The sequence below is a fragment of the Meles meles genome, chromosome 2 (assembly GCF_922984935.1).
Source record: "Meles meles chromosome 2, mMelMel3.1 paternal haplotype, whole genome shotgun sequence".
In the NCBI taxonomy this organism is placed as follows: domain Eukaryota; kingdom Metazoa; phylum Chordata; class Mammalia; order Carnivora; family Mustelidae; genus Meles; species Meles meles.
In genome coordinates, this window is record NC_060067.1 from 50,501,863 (window position 1) to 50,517,315 (window position 15,453).

Genomic DNA, 15,453 nt, shown 5'->3' on the forward strand with positions numbered 1-15,453 from the left:
TTTTATCAGAATCCCTTAGTCTTCTGTGTTGAGAATGGACTGTTGGGATGGGGAGGCAAGGGGTGAGTGTGAAAGCAGGGGAGCCAGTTAGGAACCTACAAGATTATCATTTGGCATGGGCACTTCAGCCCTAGTTGAATTGTTTTACTTGAGGCTACATAACTAGCTAGTGGTGCATATGGGACTTGGGACAATTTTCCCGACTTTCAGTCTGGTGTCTTTTATACAGGGCCCAGTTTCTCTCTTAGTTCAAACTTGAGAAAAAATAGAATGCCAGACTGATCTTTACAGGCTTATTAAGTCTCCTGATTGGTGGCTCAACTTGGTTGCTTCCTCTTCATGTTGTGAGAAGTGGACATGAAACATCCCCCTTCCCCCTACCCAGCGCCCCCCAAAATAGCTCGTTTTGAAGTAGCAACCAAGATTTTTCTTAAGCCTTTCTCTTGAACGTCTGTATTTGTACTTTTGGCTCATGTAGCCTCCTCAGAATAATGAATTCCACATATTTAGAGGGTGTTCATTAACTCATGAGTGTGTGATATAAGCTAGTAGGTTCAAATGGAGCCCAATACAGATGTGAATATATATTTTATGCCTGCTTAAATAGGAGCATGAATATTAACAAAAATTAAATGGACTCCCACAGATGTAACTATATCTATGGAGGGAGTTCTTCAGTTTTGCTTGTATTTATTTCCACTTGATTCTTGATTTATTTTATTGTCCCAAGAATTGTCTTCAGTTTTTGATCATTGCTTTCCTCAGTTAGAGTGGATAACTGGGAAGAAGAATCATGTGCTGATGGTACACATATATAGTCAACTGCAGTGAAATATATGAGAATACACCTAAGAGGCTGAAATGTGCATGGACATAGATTCTGTTTTACATGTGTGCACTTGAGATGCAAACTTGTGTGTGTTGGGAGTGGTATGGATAGACACATTTACATACATGTTATTTTAAGTAGCCTCGATGTCAATGGAGAGTCACCCAAACAGTGAAATTAATATCTGTGTTCTTTCTACTAACTAACTCTAGCAGTACAACCTTAAATTCCAGCAACTTTGGCATCCAACAGAGCAGATACAGGATCACATAATGTGCTTATCTTATCTCTCCTGGGAATAAAAGAGAGGACTAAGCTAATTCTCAGGGTATCTGTAAGAAGTGAATTTTCACAAGTATTTTTTCATAATGCAAGAAGTATTTTTCATAAGAAATGTGTGATGTCATGCAAAGTCCTTATTGTCTTGATTATTTTTCACTGCACATATAGGCTTGAAATGTCTTAGGTCATTTTTTTCCTCGTCTTCAAGCGTCCGTCCCATTTTCAAAGCCATCCCATAAACAGAGAGTTAGTGGGTTATGTTAGAGCCTTCTCTTCTTTAATGGGGCAGGAGTTAGCAAACTTTAAGAAGTGCCAGACGGGGAATCTGCTTATTTTCTTTTAGATTGTGAGAAGGTGCACAAACATGCGGTTGATCCATACCTAGGTATGAGAGAAGCAAGGAAAAGCACATTGGACTGTAAAACATTTGAGGAAAGAAAGAGAAGAAAAAGAGGAAAAAAGAGAGAGAGTTGTTTGAGAGTGAGTATTCAAAATATTCAAAGTGAGTATTCAAACATCTCCAACAAAGGCTTAGTCCCCTTCAGAGTGGACATGTATAATACACAATTGGTGAAGTGGCATCTTTCCTGACTAAAATGCTTAAAGAGAAAAGCTGATAATCTCAAATTCTATTTCTGTAGTCTAGTCTGAATTGTTATTTTTTTCTTTAATTTCAGAAACTTTTTTTTTTTAATTTTAGTTCTACTTCCGCCAATCTTGAATCCAACTTTATACATTGAAACCAAAATTTATACATATAAAAGTTTTTTGCCTTTTCGTGCATGAACAAAAGATACAGAACTTTTTGTAGAAAGATCGTGGGAAGGGACTCCTATGGTCAACTGTAATTCTTCTTTGAACCCTTTAATCTATCATAAAAGTCACTTTCTTATTTATTTATTTCAACTCCTGGTTGGGGTCTAGTGGGAGAAATAATCCAAAGTAGTGGATAATCCAAAAATGTCATTTATATTTGGCTTCAGAATGCATTACCAGATGTTACTCTAGCAGATTTCCCTTCCTAATTAGGCCTCACTTAAAGTAGGAGTTAATTTTGTCTTCATTAGCTGCTTCCAAATCAGCAGGATGGGGCAAGGAGGAAGCCCAAGGCATGCTGGGTATTTGGGAGGAAGCTGGCCTGGTGCTAAAAATCGGCGGTAGATCATGCTCAAAGAAGGAAATTCAAATATGGGCAGTCAAGACGATGGGCATATACACTGTAAATGTTTGTTGAGCCACTTCTTGAAGGATTCTCAGGCTTTTGTCCATTCTTTTTTTTTTCTCCTTATTAACCATGAGTGCAGAAAAATTCTATCCTTGGAATTAGGCAGATAATAACCTGGATTTTTATATATAGGAAAAAAAAATAGAGGTTCACAGAGGTTAAGTGACCTCTCACATAGATTGATCTCTGAGTAAACAGAATCTAAGATATTAAAACTGATTAATGAATGATAAGAAGACCCTACTGTTTCCTTCTTATTGATGATTTGAATAATGAGGAAGCAGGAATTCTCCTGGCCTAATTCGCATTAAGAGAGCTAAGATAATGAAGCTGTGATTAAATGGCTATTAAACTATTTTTATCAAACAGAGATCAAGCGAGTGTGAGAATCTGGGGACACAGAGTGTAATTGCAATTCTACAAGATGTGGAAAAAATTACTATCATAAGCAGGGCATGGTCCTTCCATAATAGCCTGCATTTAAAAATCTTTGGGATACCACATGCCGGTTTCACTTTGCAGTTCTCCCTTCAGGTGTCTAGTAACAACTCGGAGTCCCTCATTTCCTCCTTAATTTAGTAGATTTATTCCCTCTCTATGCACTTGGGTGAGCTCAGTGCACTGTCTGCCCCACCATGTGTAATCATTTGGAATATCCTTTTTGCCAACTGCTCACAAGGGAGGAAGGCCCAGGTATTACGTCCTGGACCCCAAATTTCAGTCTTGAGGTGACTCTCTGCACCCAAAGATACAGTATCTGCCTTCCTTTAACTGTGCCCTTTGAATTATATCACACTTAGGGTAGGTCCTATGGGAAGACGAACAGCAGACTGGCCTTGCTTAAGGAGAGCCCAGGTTGACGCCCAGCATGGCTAAAGCTGCTTGAGAGTCAAGAGCTCCCCGGGGGAAATGCCAGTCGGCCTGTTCCCTACCTTTCTTTCCTTCTCCACTGCCACCCTCAACACTGGGCTCAGCTGTGTAGCTTTAGATCACTACCTAATTGGTGACCGGCTTTCTCTTTTTCACCTCTCCGCTTTTCTTTTCTTAACTTATATGGAGCTAATAAATATATTTTTGTAAAAATAGTAATTTTGAACAGTTAGAAAGCGGTGTCAGAGCAGAGTCTTTGAAAGGTTATTTTGCAAAGTCGTTTTACTGCCTGATGTATTTCAGTGCCCCGTCACCTGTGAACAGACATGTGTTCATAGGCCAGAGTGCTTCATCTGTAGTGACTTTGATTTATTTGCTCTGTAAATTGGGACCGAAGCAATAATGGGAAGTGACATTAATTGTTTACCAGAGTCTTTTTTGTCACATCCATTGCCTTCTCTGGAGTGTTTGATTGTCGAAATTCATGCTAAACTAATTGGAATTGCCACAGTGAGGAGCAATGTCCACTCAGCTTTACATAGAGGAATATGTTTTGAGTTTCAGAACAAAAATGTCATTGGGAAATATCTTCTTCCCCAGTCTTCTATGATTAGACAAAACACAGAGAATTGGAAATAACATTCTTTCCTTCCATAATTCAAGAACAACTTTACTAAAATAAACTGTCTCCGAGCCACTCATTGAGTCAGCCATGTGCCTGATGAACGCGGATTCTAAATAAGGATTCGAGTCTACTGGTCCATCCTGGTTGAACACCAGCATAACCTACCCACATACCCCATCTCTCCCTCTCTCTCTCTCTCTTTCTCTCTCTCTCTCTCTCTCTCACACACACACACACACACACCACACTCTGCCAATCTTCCATTCCACAACTCTCCCTCCCATTGTGGTTCCAGTAGAGAGAATTTAAATAGCTGTGGTTTAATCAGATCTTGTAAATTAATTATGACATTATCAGGCTCCAATATTTCTGCCATTGTTTTTGATGTACATTCACCCAGGCTTATTAAAGAAATTGGAGAAAACTAGTTAATTTAAGTGTTCTTTGTCATTCTGACTTGATTGGAATTATTGTAGTTTGTTTACACTAGGGATAGAACTAAGACGCTATTGTATTATGTGATTGAAAGCAAACAGAGGCTTGTAGTGTTGCTGGAAAGCCAAATACAAAATTTAAATCAGGGTAAACAAAATTACTCATTTATTGGTAAACATTCTTAACTGTTTTTCTTGAGCTATTTTTGAACTTCAGTGAAATAAGCCTTTCTGAAAATTGGGATACCTGGAAAAAAAATCCAATTTACTGAAACTGTGTGTGCATGTGTGTGCGCTTGAGATAACTTCAAAGATTATTTTTATTAGATAATATGGATATATTTATATTAATGTAAATCTCATTATTTTAAATGACTTAAAGTAACATGTGCTTAAATTAAATATAATTTCTATTTAGGACAGATGAATAACCCAAATTTGTTGTTTTTTTTTTTTGGTATGGTGGGAGGGGCAGAATCTGAATGGAAAGGGGAGAGATTGGAATCTTTGGACACCAGATTATCATGCCAGGCAGAAAATAAATGAAAATCATCTCAATATCTTTATTATTCAGATGACATGGACAGATCTAGGAGAACTGAAGCTCCACGGTATGCTCAATTATGATTTGCTATTAAGCAGTTTGATTTTTAAAGAATCAGTCAGTTTCTGGAAGAAGTGGTGCCATTTTGAAGTTAACATCCATGCCCCCCCCCACCCCAGTCCAATTAGGATTTACCTCATTCAGTGGAGTCCTCAATCTCAGAAAGTTGTCATTCCATCCCATGTGCCCAAATCCACTTGACTCACAGTGTCAAGTCCAGCGGCATTACAGAGACTCATGGCAAGCGTGAGAAATGCTAGTAAAGTCTACCATGAGTACAAATGGCTCTTTTTGGTCTCTTGAATCCAAAAGACAAAGAAGTCTGCAGTTTTACTCCTGGATGGGGACTCATCCGTAATGAGGGAAAACAATTTTTACGTGAAAATAGAATGTATACGTGATAAAAGCCTGCCTAATTTCTCTAGTAATACAATTTGATTTTCTGATTAGCTGTCTTATTCTGTGATTCTTGTAATTTTGTCAGGTCAATTAACTGGAGTTCAGTGCTAGAGAGAAAGGACGTGTGGGCACTGCTGGCTTCATTAGATGTCAGCAGCTTAGGTGCATTTTGTAATAGAATCTGTGTGGGATAATTTAGCCGATATTGTTAATGTCATAGCATCCAGAACTTTAAAAAAAAGATTTATGAAGCAGGTCAAATTGGACAAACAAAGTGAAGTGCTAACAGAAGGAAGAGAAAGTGATCTACACAACATATATTCTAGGCAGTAAATGCGGATCGATGAATTATTCAGCAAGTAATCAATGGCCCCGCTGTGTGCCTAGCATTGGCACTGGTTGCCCAGGTTTAGAATATAGCACATTTCCCCAGAAACAGGGTGCATACGCTTGTACAGAGTACTGAAATAAATGTTATCTTTTATAATAAATTATTCACAGGTTCTTTCCCTTCCACTGGAGGGTTTTTGGAGGGCAGAGGTTTATCTCTCCCTTTCTATCTCTAACACCAAACATGGCCCCATATAGGTAGGTATGCAGATATGTTTATGGAATGAATACCTGAAGATTAACTTTCCAAGGGGGTGTGCATGCAAGTGACTGTGGGAGTTGCAGAAACAAGTTAGAATTTTGCAGGAGCCCCCATTCCAAGTAATGTCGCACTAGAATCGTACCCCGGCCACAAGAAACGACTGCATTGAAGAGACGTGACAGAGTGGGACTCTACTTAATGACTGACCAGATAAAAAGGACCCAAGGTAGTTTGATAGTCTGGGTCTGAAGAATTGTTACCCAAACCCAGGAAGTCCGGGGAAACAGCAATTTTGTTGTGAAAGGTTCTAAGTTTGGGTTTTGGAGGATGAGGGAGCTATTATCAAGTAGAAGTATCCAGTGGGCAGTTCTAGATTTATGACTAAAGTTGGGAGAGATGTCAGGGAGGGAAATGAATGGTTGTGGAGTATTCAGTGATGAGATTATAATTGAAACCATGAAAGTGTATAGTTCCTCTCAGTATAGTTTCAGTTTCTGGTGCTGTTCAAACAGAGGGTTATCTAAACATTTTGGCTGCACAGGAGATTGAAACACTATATCTGAAGATGAAATAGATGATGGTGAAAATTCTCTCAAGTTCTGAGATTCTCTAGACCTTCTCCTTTAGTTAGGGAAACAAGACACACACAGGGGGAAAGCGAATGCGAATAAGACTATGTCCTATACGGCCATAATAAGCACCAGCATCATAAATTGCTAGCTGGGACAGCTCACCCAGCAGAAACTGGTACTGCGAGGTGTCAGTTCATGGTGTGATTCAGACCAAAAGTGAATTTGGAGTTTGAAGAAGACATGATCCTTTGTGTTCTGGCATGATCATTCAACATTTTACGTACACTTTACTACTCATTTGGGTAAACATGATCCATCTACACTGATTGATGGTGTAACCTGTCCCCCCATGTCAGCTCACTCACGTCATCTATTTTTCTGTTTTTGCAGAAGATAGATGAAGAGAATGAGGCAAACTTGCTAGCAGTCCTCACAGAGACACTGGACAGTCTCCCTGTGGATGAAGACGGATTGCCCTCATTTGATGCGCTGACAGATGGAGATGTGACCACTGAGAATGAGGCTAGTCCTTCCTCCATGCCTGACGGCACCCCTCCGCCTCAGGAGGCAGAAGAGCCGTCTCTAGTAAGAACCCTTCCTACTGTTTAACAGGAATTGGAGTTGCCTCTGGCTACCCGCTGCATGGGTATGATGTAGTAACAATAAGGTCTGGATTTTTAATTTAGACTGATGCCAAAAACAATTCCCGAACGGACTCGGAGTTGCGATTTCTGTGATTCTGTGTTTAAAAATGTTGGTAATAACAGTTTTCATGTGGTCTTACTACAGTTTGTTTTAACTGTCTTTTGCTATGTTTGTTGTGTGTGTATTTTTATTTCCTAGCATTATTTATGTTCGTGGTAGAAACTTAGAAAACATAGACAACCCAAAAAGTACAGATCAAAAATTCACCTGTAAAATCAAATCATCTATGATATAAAAAAGACTGAAATCTCCTCTTGTTTTAAGATACATTGTTATGTTTATGAATTTGATATATATGCATAATTGTACCACATATTATTTTATTGTTTGGAGATGTCTTAGTTCATTAAGAGATTTCTTATGGCTGGATATTTAGTCTTTTTCCCATTTTTTCACCATCATAAATTATATAACAATCGACACATTTATAGTTTTATTCTTATGCCTATGATTCTAGGAATAAAAGGTAGATCCAGGGATATGTAATATTTTAAGGTTTTAGATCCATAATTCTTGTGAAGATTGAAAAATAATAGCACATTTGCAACCTAAGTTCCCTAAATTTATGGGAGGCATTGAAGAGTGAATTTGTTGGCAATGAAGAGTAAATTTTCTTTCGATGCGGTGCTTGACCAGAATTTTATTAGTTCTAAGACACAGTTTACCTTCTCATCTATGGTAGCCATTTGTCATTTGCCATAAATCTGATATAAGACCATACTATGTAAATTATGGAATGCTATCCTCCAAACTTTAATAATGCTCCTTGGCATGCCATTTAGGGGTTGTTTCTCTCCCATATCTAAGTTTTTTAAATGTTAAAAAACATTCCACGTAAACATACGGGGAGTCTACTTGTACTCCTGTTCATTTCAAGATTTCTGGTTTAGAAGAAACTCCCTCATAAGTAATTGCTACCCTCCTCCTACCCCTCCACCATTTCTCTATTTGCTGTTGGCCTTGCTGGCTGGTATTTTGATGTCTTTACATTGAACCGGAGGATTTTCATCCAGATAATTGGTTCAACTGGGAGGGGTTGTTGACTCAGCCTCATACTGCCTATCTGAGCAGGGAGGGCCTAGAAGGCCAGCAAGTCAAAGAAAGAAAGAACAAAGAAAGAGTCAAGAAAGTAAATGCTTTGCGTGAGCCAGAATCACATCTCCTGACTCTGTCCACTTACAAGTCTGTTTCAGTGATAGCTACTCTTTCACCATGAATATCCTTTGAATAAGTAAAGTTAAACTGGATTGTGAAAATATCATTCAAAGCATTACAAAGCTTTTATTTATTTTCACTTAATTCATTTGGGTTACTGAGGGGAAAATTTCCTGTATTCTGTCCCCAACCCCCAATTCCTCATTTAGCAGGGCAACTTTTCTCATCTAGTAGGTATTTGGAAATCCTTTCAGGAGGATCCTTTTACCTTATTTTATCCCCAAAAAAGAAAAACCAAAAAAAAAAAAAAAAATCAAGGTAGACAATACTAAGTGTCAGTGTAGGGAAAGGAAATACTTTCACAGTTGGTAGTATAATGCCAAATTTTTTTCTTACTTTTTAAGAATTCATTTCCTTTAGCACTATTGTGCCTTGGTGTGACTATAATTAAAGAGTGAGAGAATTAATTTTTATAATTAATTAATTTTCAGTTTAAAATTTCAGTAACATATTCTAATGCTTACAAGATGCATAACTTCTCTTGCTTTTCCCCTTCTCTGATACGTTTCTAGCTTAAGAAGCTCTTACTGGCACCAGCCAACACTCAGCTAAGTTATAATGAATGCAGTGGTCTCAGTACCCAGAACCATGCAAACCATAATCACAGGATCAGAGCAAACCCTGCAGTTGTTAAGGTACAATGCAAACTTTTTAATATAGGAGGGAAAGTAACAAAGGATTTTGCTTGAAGCAGTAAAACAAAGGATAGGTTTATTTTCTATGTATTCAGCTGGGATCCTGCAGTTGCTTTATAATGTGAAACAATATGAAATGGGTTTCCAAAAGCAGGGCTCCAGCTACTTTAAACTAGAAAGAGTTCATTTATGCTTTGTCTTTGGATGATTGGAATGGAAGTTCCACCGTCTGTTACTCCTTGCCCGCTTTATTAATACACGCAGCAATGTGGGTTACAATAAAATTTGCTGATCGGCTGGTATTATCTAGGAGTGACTTTAAGATGCAGGATTGCCATTTTGCCAGCTGTCTAACCTGAGAAAGATTGCTCTGGAATCACCACAAAAGATCTATCTCTGGCATTAATTGGATAGAATGCTGGCAATGACATAATACGGTTAGCGGGCTGTATTAAACAATGTTTGTCTTGCCATTCACTGTGAGTGAAAACGGAGCGTTAAGGGGTACTTAAGAGAATTGTGAATACGGGGCTCCAGCAATCAGTGGCAAATTAAGGTTTAAACCAGCTTATTTTTTTTTATTCACAGTAAAGGCGCTATAGGGTCTTGTTAGTTACATGTTGCTGAGTAGGAACATTGAAATGTAGGAGAAATGAAATAAAAAGCTGCATAAATGTCATTTAGGAATTTTAAATGTAATTTTCTTTCCTTGTTCTGCAAACAATTATTCACAGCTCATAGATCTAGTACACTTAGACTGAACACTTCATTGAAAATCTCATCTCTTCAGAAAACCTATATCCATTCTGATAAGGTTCAGTTCACTAATTTTAGCTTTCTTTATGCCTTGTTTTTAAGACCGAGAATTCATGGAGCAATAAAGCGAAAAGCATTTGTCAACAGCAAAAGCCACAAAGACGTCCCTGCTCGGAGCTTCTCAAGTATCTGACCACAAATGATGACCCTCCTCACAGCAAACCCACGGAGAACAGGAATAGTAGCAGAGACAAATGCACCTCCAAAAAGAAGTCCCACACACAATCGCAGTCTCAACATTTACAAGGTAGGCTGGGGACCAAAGCACAGGCTGTCGGCGAGGGCGCTGAAGGCAAGGCAAGCAGGCACCGGGCTGGGGATGCCCAAACTGAATTCAGCACGTTCTTACAGACTTATTAAAAAAAAAAAAAAATCCTTCCTTGGACACAGGTTGAACATGAGCTATTCAGCTGATATGCAGCCTAATTCACAATCACCAAAAAGCACCTGAAATGTGAGCTGGGTGGGGAGGGGGTGGTGAAAGATTTATGTGAAATCTAAATTGCCAAGATAATTGAAATTTGGAGCAGGCTGAGCTAGCCAATATTAAAACGCTTTTCTTTTTTCCTTTCTAGTAATGGAAAAAATGAGGTATTGTTGATTTGCTGTATATAACTTAAGAAAGAGTACATGGATTTTATTTTGTAAATAAGGATTTGGAAATCCCTGGAATTTATTTGTATTTGCTTTCTAATACAAAGTATTGCCCAGATCAAACTAAGCATCTGGGTTGATTTTTATCATCCCCATACATTCTGGAAGGCTGATGCTTCTGAGGCAAGTCAGGGTGATTTTGGGAAAACATGTCTTGGCAGAGATATAATTTTCTTCCTTCTTGGCTCTTCCCTCAAAATCATCCTGTCTTAGAGGCCCAAAGGAAGCTTGTTGAAAGTTGCTGTTGCTTTAAAATATCCCAGCTTCCACATTAACCCTACCTTTAACCGTGTAGTGGAAGCAGGCATGCATATATGTATGTATAATATATATATATATATGTATATATATAAAATTTTTTTAAAGATTTATATATTTATTTTAGAGACAGTGTGAGTGAGAGAGAGTGCAGGGAGTGGGAGGGAGAGGGAGAGTCTTAAGCAGACTCTGTGCTGAGTTTGGAGTGCAATGCGGGGCTTGATCTGGCAACCTGGAGATCAGGACCCCAACTGAAACCAGGACTCAGATACTTAACCAACTGTGCCACCCAGGCGCCCTGGAAGCAGGCATATTCTAAAATAGCAATTACAAACACCTACTTCTCTTTTCCCTTTTGTTTCCCTGACTTCCCCTTCCAGCTGCAGAGTGGTAGTCCCTGATCCCTGTTTTGAACCATGATTATTTCATACAGGTATGCTGTTGCTGCTGCTTTTAATAAATATTTTCTTTCCAGTGTTTTCAGTTTCCCTCTCTCATCCCTACCTCACCATAAACCTTCAGGAAACTTCTTTAAAAGTTTTAAATTGGCTCTCAATTAGGTTTTCCCTTGTGGATATCTCAAAATCACTTGGCCATCCTTTTCTGTCAGTTTAGGGGAAGACACTTATTGAAATGGGCCACATTTTTTGGTAGCTCACCTTGCCTTGATTGGCCCCTCACACACAGGCCATGGACCAGTTTTTCTCAGAGCAGAACCAGCAGTATTATGAGATGTAATGGTGTGGAGAGCCTCCACAGGTGAAGGGAAGGCAGCTGAGCTCACTCTGGTGAGTAGAATGAAAAATTCATGGGACTACTCTCCACCTTGTCCTAGCGTGTCCCAGTCAGGCATTCATTTCCTGGAGCTGAATTTAAAGTCCTACGCCAGCTATAACCCTGTGGTCAGTGAACGCAGACCAGCAGCACATGTTTTAAACATCTTTTTAATTTTCATATTCTTAAAATTGTATTGGCCCTTTTGGATTTTGAGAGTTTGGGAGGTTTGGGGTTTGGTTTTGAAATCCACTTACCACTAATATTACTGTAAACGCTTACAAACTATGGCAGTGGGGAGTTAAATTGGCCTATGGAGGACATATTCTTTAGCTGAGACCTGCTGTATGTAGATATTTCAGAAAGATACATGCCTGTGGCAAAGCATAAAAAGTTTATCCCAGAACAAAGCCTGTTGACAAAAACATACACAAAAAACCAAAACCAAACAATCAAAAACCCCACGAAATTCCCATAGTTATTAAAGGCCAAGAACAAAATAAACATGGCTGGCTGTGAATAACCAACAGGAAATAAGTGCTCAGCTTCAGGATTTATTTAAATTATGATTTAAACTTTAAAAGTAGAAAATATATTAAGAGTTAGAGACAGTAACCCAGAATCTACTGAGGTTTATCTTTCTTGACATACTGTACTGTTCTCTCACTGAACTGCATGTGTGCTGTCTATGATATTGTGGGGTCAAGTTTTTTTCACTTCCTTAAGATAATGGCCTGACCTTTGATTCATTTTGGTGTCCCCTGTATTCATTGATTCATTCATTTGCTAATGTATTTGTTCATCAAAAAGACCATGATCTGCATGAAAAAGGTGCCTTCCCTCCCTCAAGGATTTTAGAGGCTCTGGTCTGTTAGTCATTGAAATAGTGTGGATTACACTCCCAGTAAACCAAATCAATACTCCTCTAGTGGTAGCTTTTGTGAGTGTGGGCATATTCAGGGATGGCGTTCTTTACTGTGTGTGGTTGGGGGCTGAACCTTCCTATAGCCTTCTCTTCCTGTTTCCTATTGGTCCCATTAAACATGGCCGCTGCCTTATGCTCCCCTTACAGTGCCCTTGCCATCACCCATACCCAACTGTCAGAATGTTAGGGAAATTCCTTTGAGCATTTCAGATAGCCTACTCCACACCTTGAAAACTGGAATCCCAGAGACCAATTTTCAATGTATATTTACTGTGTGACATAGTACACAGTTTGTATCTAGTGATACTTGCATATGAAGTCCGTATGCATGATCCTAATTATTAGTTGAACGCTGAAAATGTTGGTAAATTTCCTTCATGAGTGTGTTCTTTTGGAAAGGCTCATTATATCAGACGTACTAAAAAAATTAACATAAACCAGTTCATTTATCTGTGTATATAAAAGCCAATCAGTCAATGTACCTAATTTGTAAAAGACAGCATGAACTTCATATTTCTGGATGCACATTGGATAGATGATAAAGCATTCGATTGTTTAAAAATTAAATCTAAATCGACAAATTAAATATGTAAATACTATTTATCCAAGTAAAGTATGTAATTTCTGCCTAATTTGGACATAAATAATATTTTCACATTTCAAAGGACCTTAATTACTGGGGTTGAATAATTTAATATCTATTGAATGCAATTCCTTTTGGTAATAAGAAAAAGGAAACATATTCTGGGCTGACTCTGCCAGTAACTAGTTTTATGGCCCTGGAAATATCATTTCACATCTTTAGGTCTCAGGTTTTTTCATCCATAAAATAAGAGTTTATTCTAAAGACCTTTTTAGTTTCAAGTCTATGATTTTCATTACATAAGTGACTACCTCTTGACCTTTTGAAAGTAGTTATGTTAATGAGAAAAAATTGACATAAACCTACATACATATAAATATATCTTTATAGATAAGCATATATATATATATATATATATATATACACATAATATGTGGATGTATATCCCAAGTACGTTTCTCATCATGTTTTCCCCTCCTTCTGTTCAAAATACAAGACTGCCAAGGAGAAGCAATTGAAATTTTGGAGTGAGAAGAAGATTCTTACTCCACCCTTCCTAATTGGGAAATGCCTCCTGTAGGAGGTAAGATTTAGGAAGCATAAAAGGAGTAAATGAGCTCTCTTTGCAAGTCTATAGGTCTCTCAACTGATAAATGCAGTATCTTACATTAGTTGTCTATAAGATTTGGGGATCTGAACCCCTTTTAAACCATCTGGGTCAATGCCCACAGGTTGTCATAATTTCTCAATTAATTTTCAGAAAATGGAATGGTTATTGCTTGAGCTTTGGCCTCATAGAAATAACCTATTCTCAGGGCTAGATATAAAATTATACATTTTAGGAGAAAAATCAACTGAATATTCATAACGTTCTGTTGTCTTATAGTTATTCTGCTGTTTTCTTATCTAAACAAACCGTGTACTGTATTCCAAATTAAAATAGAACACATTATTTCTTTCTGATGGTATGATGCAAATTTTGTATCCTTAACAGAGATGCTACATTTTGGGGAAAATTCTGTTTTTGTGTGTGTTTTCCAATGATAGTTTACTGATGCAAATGTTGTTTGGAATTTGTTTTAGCATAATGGACTGTTGTCTGACTTTGATCCAATATTCAGGGATTTCCTTACTTTAGTTTTCCAGTTTCCAGTTTCCAACCTGATTATAGTAAGAAAAAAAAATTCTAAAAAAAAACCCTGAAAAACTCAATATTTCATAATTAGTTTCCTTTTTTTTTCCCTTTAGCCAAACCAACAACTTTATCTCTTCCTTTGACCCCAGAGTCACCAAAGTAAGTATTAAGAAATGTAACCATTTTCAGAAAGGGAAGGGGGTTCTAATACATTTGGCTACAGCAACTCCATTTCAGTTTGTTTTTATAAATGTGCCATATCTTCCAGTGACCCCAAGGGTTCCCCATTTGAGAACAAGACTATTGAACGAACCTTAAGTGTGGAACTCTCTGGAACTGCAGGTAAGCCTTACGTTTCACTGGGAACTTTGTGTGTGTGTGTGTGTGTGTGTGTGTGTGTGTCTGTGTGTATGTAATATGTATTAAATATTAGTGCATATTTTCCATGTGGTTAATGAAATTAACAAATAGTACAAGCAACATTGGATAAGAAGTTACCTGTAAATATTTCACTTCTTTTTTTCTTTAAAGAGAAGACATTTATTGTGTGTCCGACCTGGGCCCAGGTATATACTAGTATATGAGATGCACACTACTGCTTTAGATCCCTAAATAACTCTATGTCAGATTAAGACACCAAAACTTGAGCGGGAGGATAAATTAACGTTTATTTGTCTCCTACTCAATAAATGTGCCAGGTACGTTAGTGGTTTTGACTGGTTTCAAATGATCTCATGAAACCTCATGAAGATAGTGGTAATTTTCTCATTTATAAGATGAGCGTATACAGTTCAGAAATGTTAAGCAACTTGCCCAGGATCACAGAGCTAGAAAGCAAGGAACAAAGTTTTGAATCCCAGTTTATTCACTATATCAATGTTTTAATTGGAATATTTTCTCACTCACCATTACACTTAACTACTAGTATAATGTTCTCATATATATGTTACCATTTTTATATCTTTTCAGCAAAGGAGAAAAATGAAAATGTGCCCATTCACCAAAACAAAATGTACTTAGATATTTTTAAACAAGAGTGACTTTCTTCGCCATTTGGACTTCTGGATTCATTTAGTCAGTCTTACTTTATACACTGAAGAGGAAGGACCTTTAAAAGCTTGGAGTAACCCCCAAGTAACTTAATAATCCACAGACTTCGTAGGCAGACTTCTAAATTGGTGTAAATGGTGCCTTTGCACTGAATGCTTTAGGTTTAGGTAGAGAACTACACCAGAAAGTGAGTCTTAGGCTGTCTGAACAAGAAGTTCCTTGGCTCTGGCCATTGTTGGTAGGGGTAATGGAACAGTAACTTAAACAAGAT

At 37.9% G+C, this 15,453-nt stretch overlaps 1 protein-coding gene across 7 annotated transcripts in view; it reads left to right on the top strand.

Annotated features, from left to right (window-relative positions):
- The window catches only part of PPARGC1A (PPARG coactivator 1 alpha), a 657,227-nt gene that overhangs the window by 609,756 nt on the left and 32,018 nt on the right, over positions 1-15,453 (top strand). For 6 of the 7 annotated variants that reach the window (XR_006816734.1, XM_045994008.1, XM_045993992.1 and 3 more), the window contains 5 exons: positions 6,823-7,017; positions 8,865-8,987; positions 9,846-10,050; positions 14,246-14,291; positions 14,401-14,474. Coding sequence is in view for 6 of the 7 variants with exons in the window: in XM_045994008.1 (XP_045849964.1) it covers positions 6,823-7,017; positions 8,865-8,987; positions 9,846-10,050; positions 14,246-14,291; positions 14,401-14,474 (643 nt within the window). In the remaining variant the exon portion in view is untranslated. The remainder of the gene's footprint in view (positions 1-6,822; positions 7,018-8,864; positions 8,988-9,845; positions 10,051-14,245; positions 14,292-14,400; positions 14,475-15,453) is intronic. The other variant, XM_045994017.1, reaches the window with a different exon arrangement.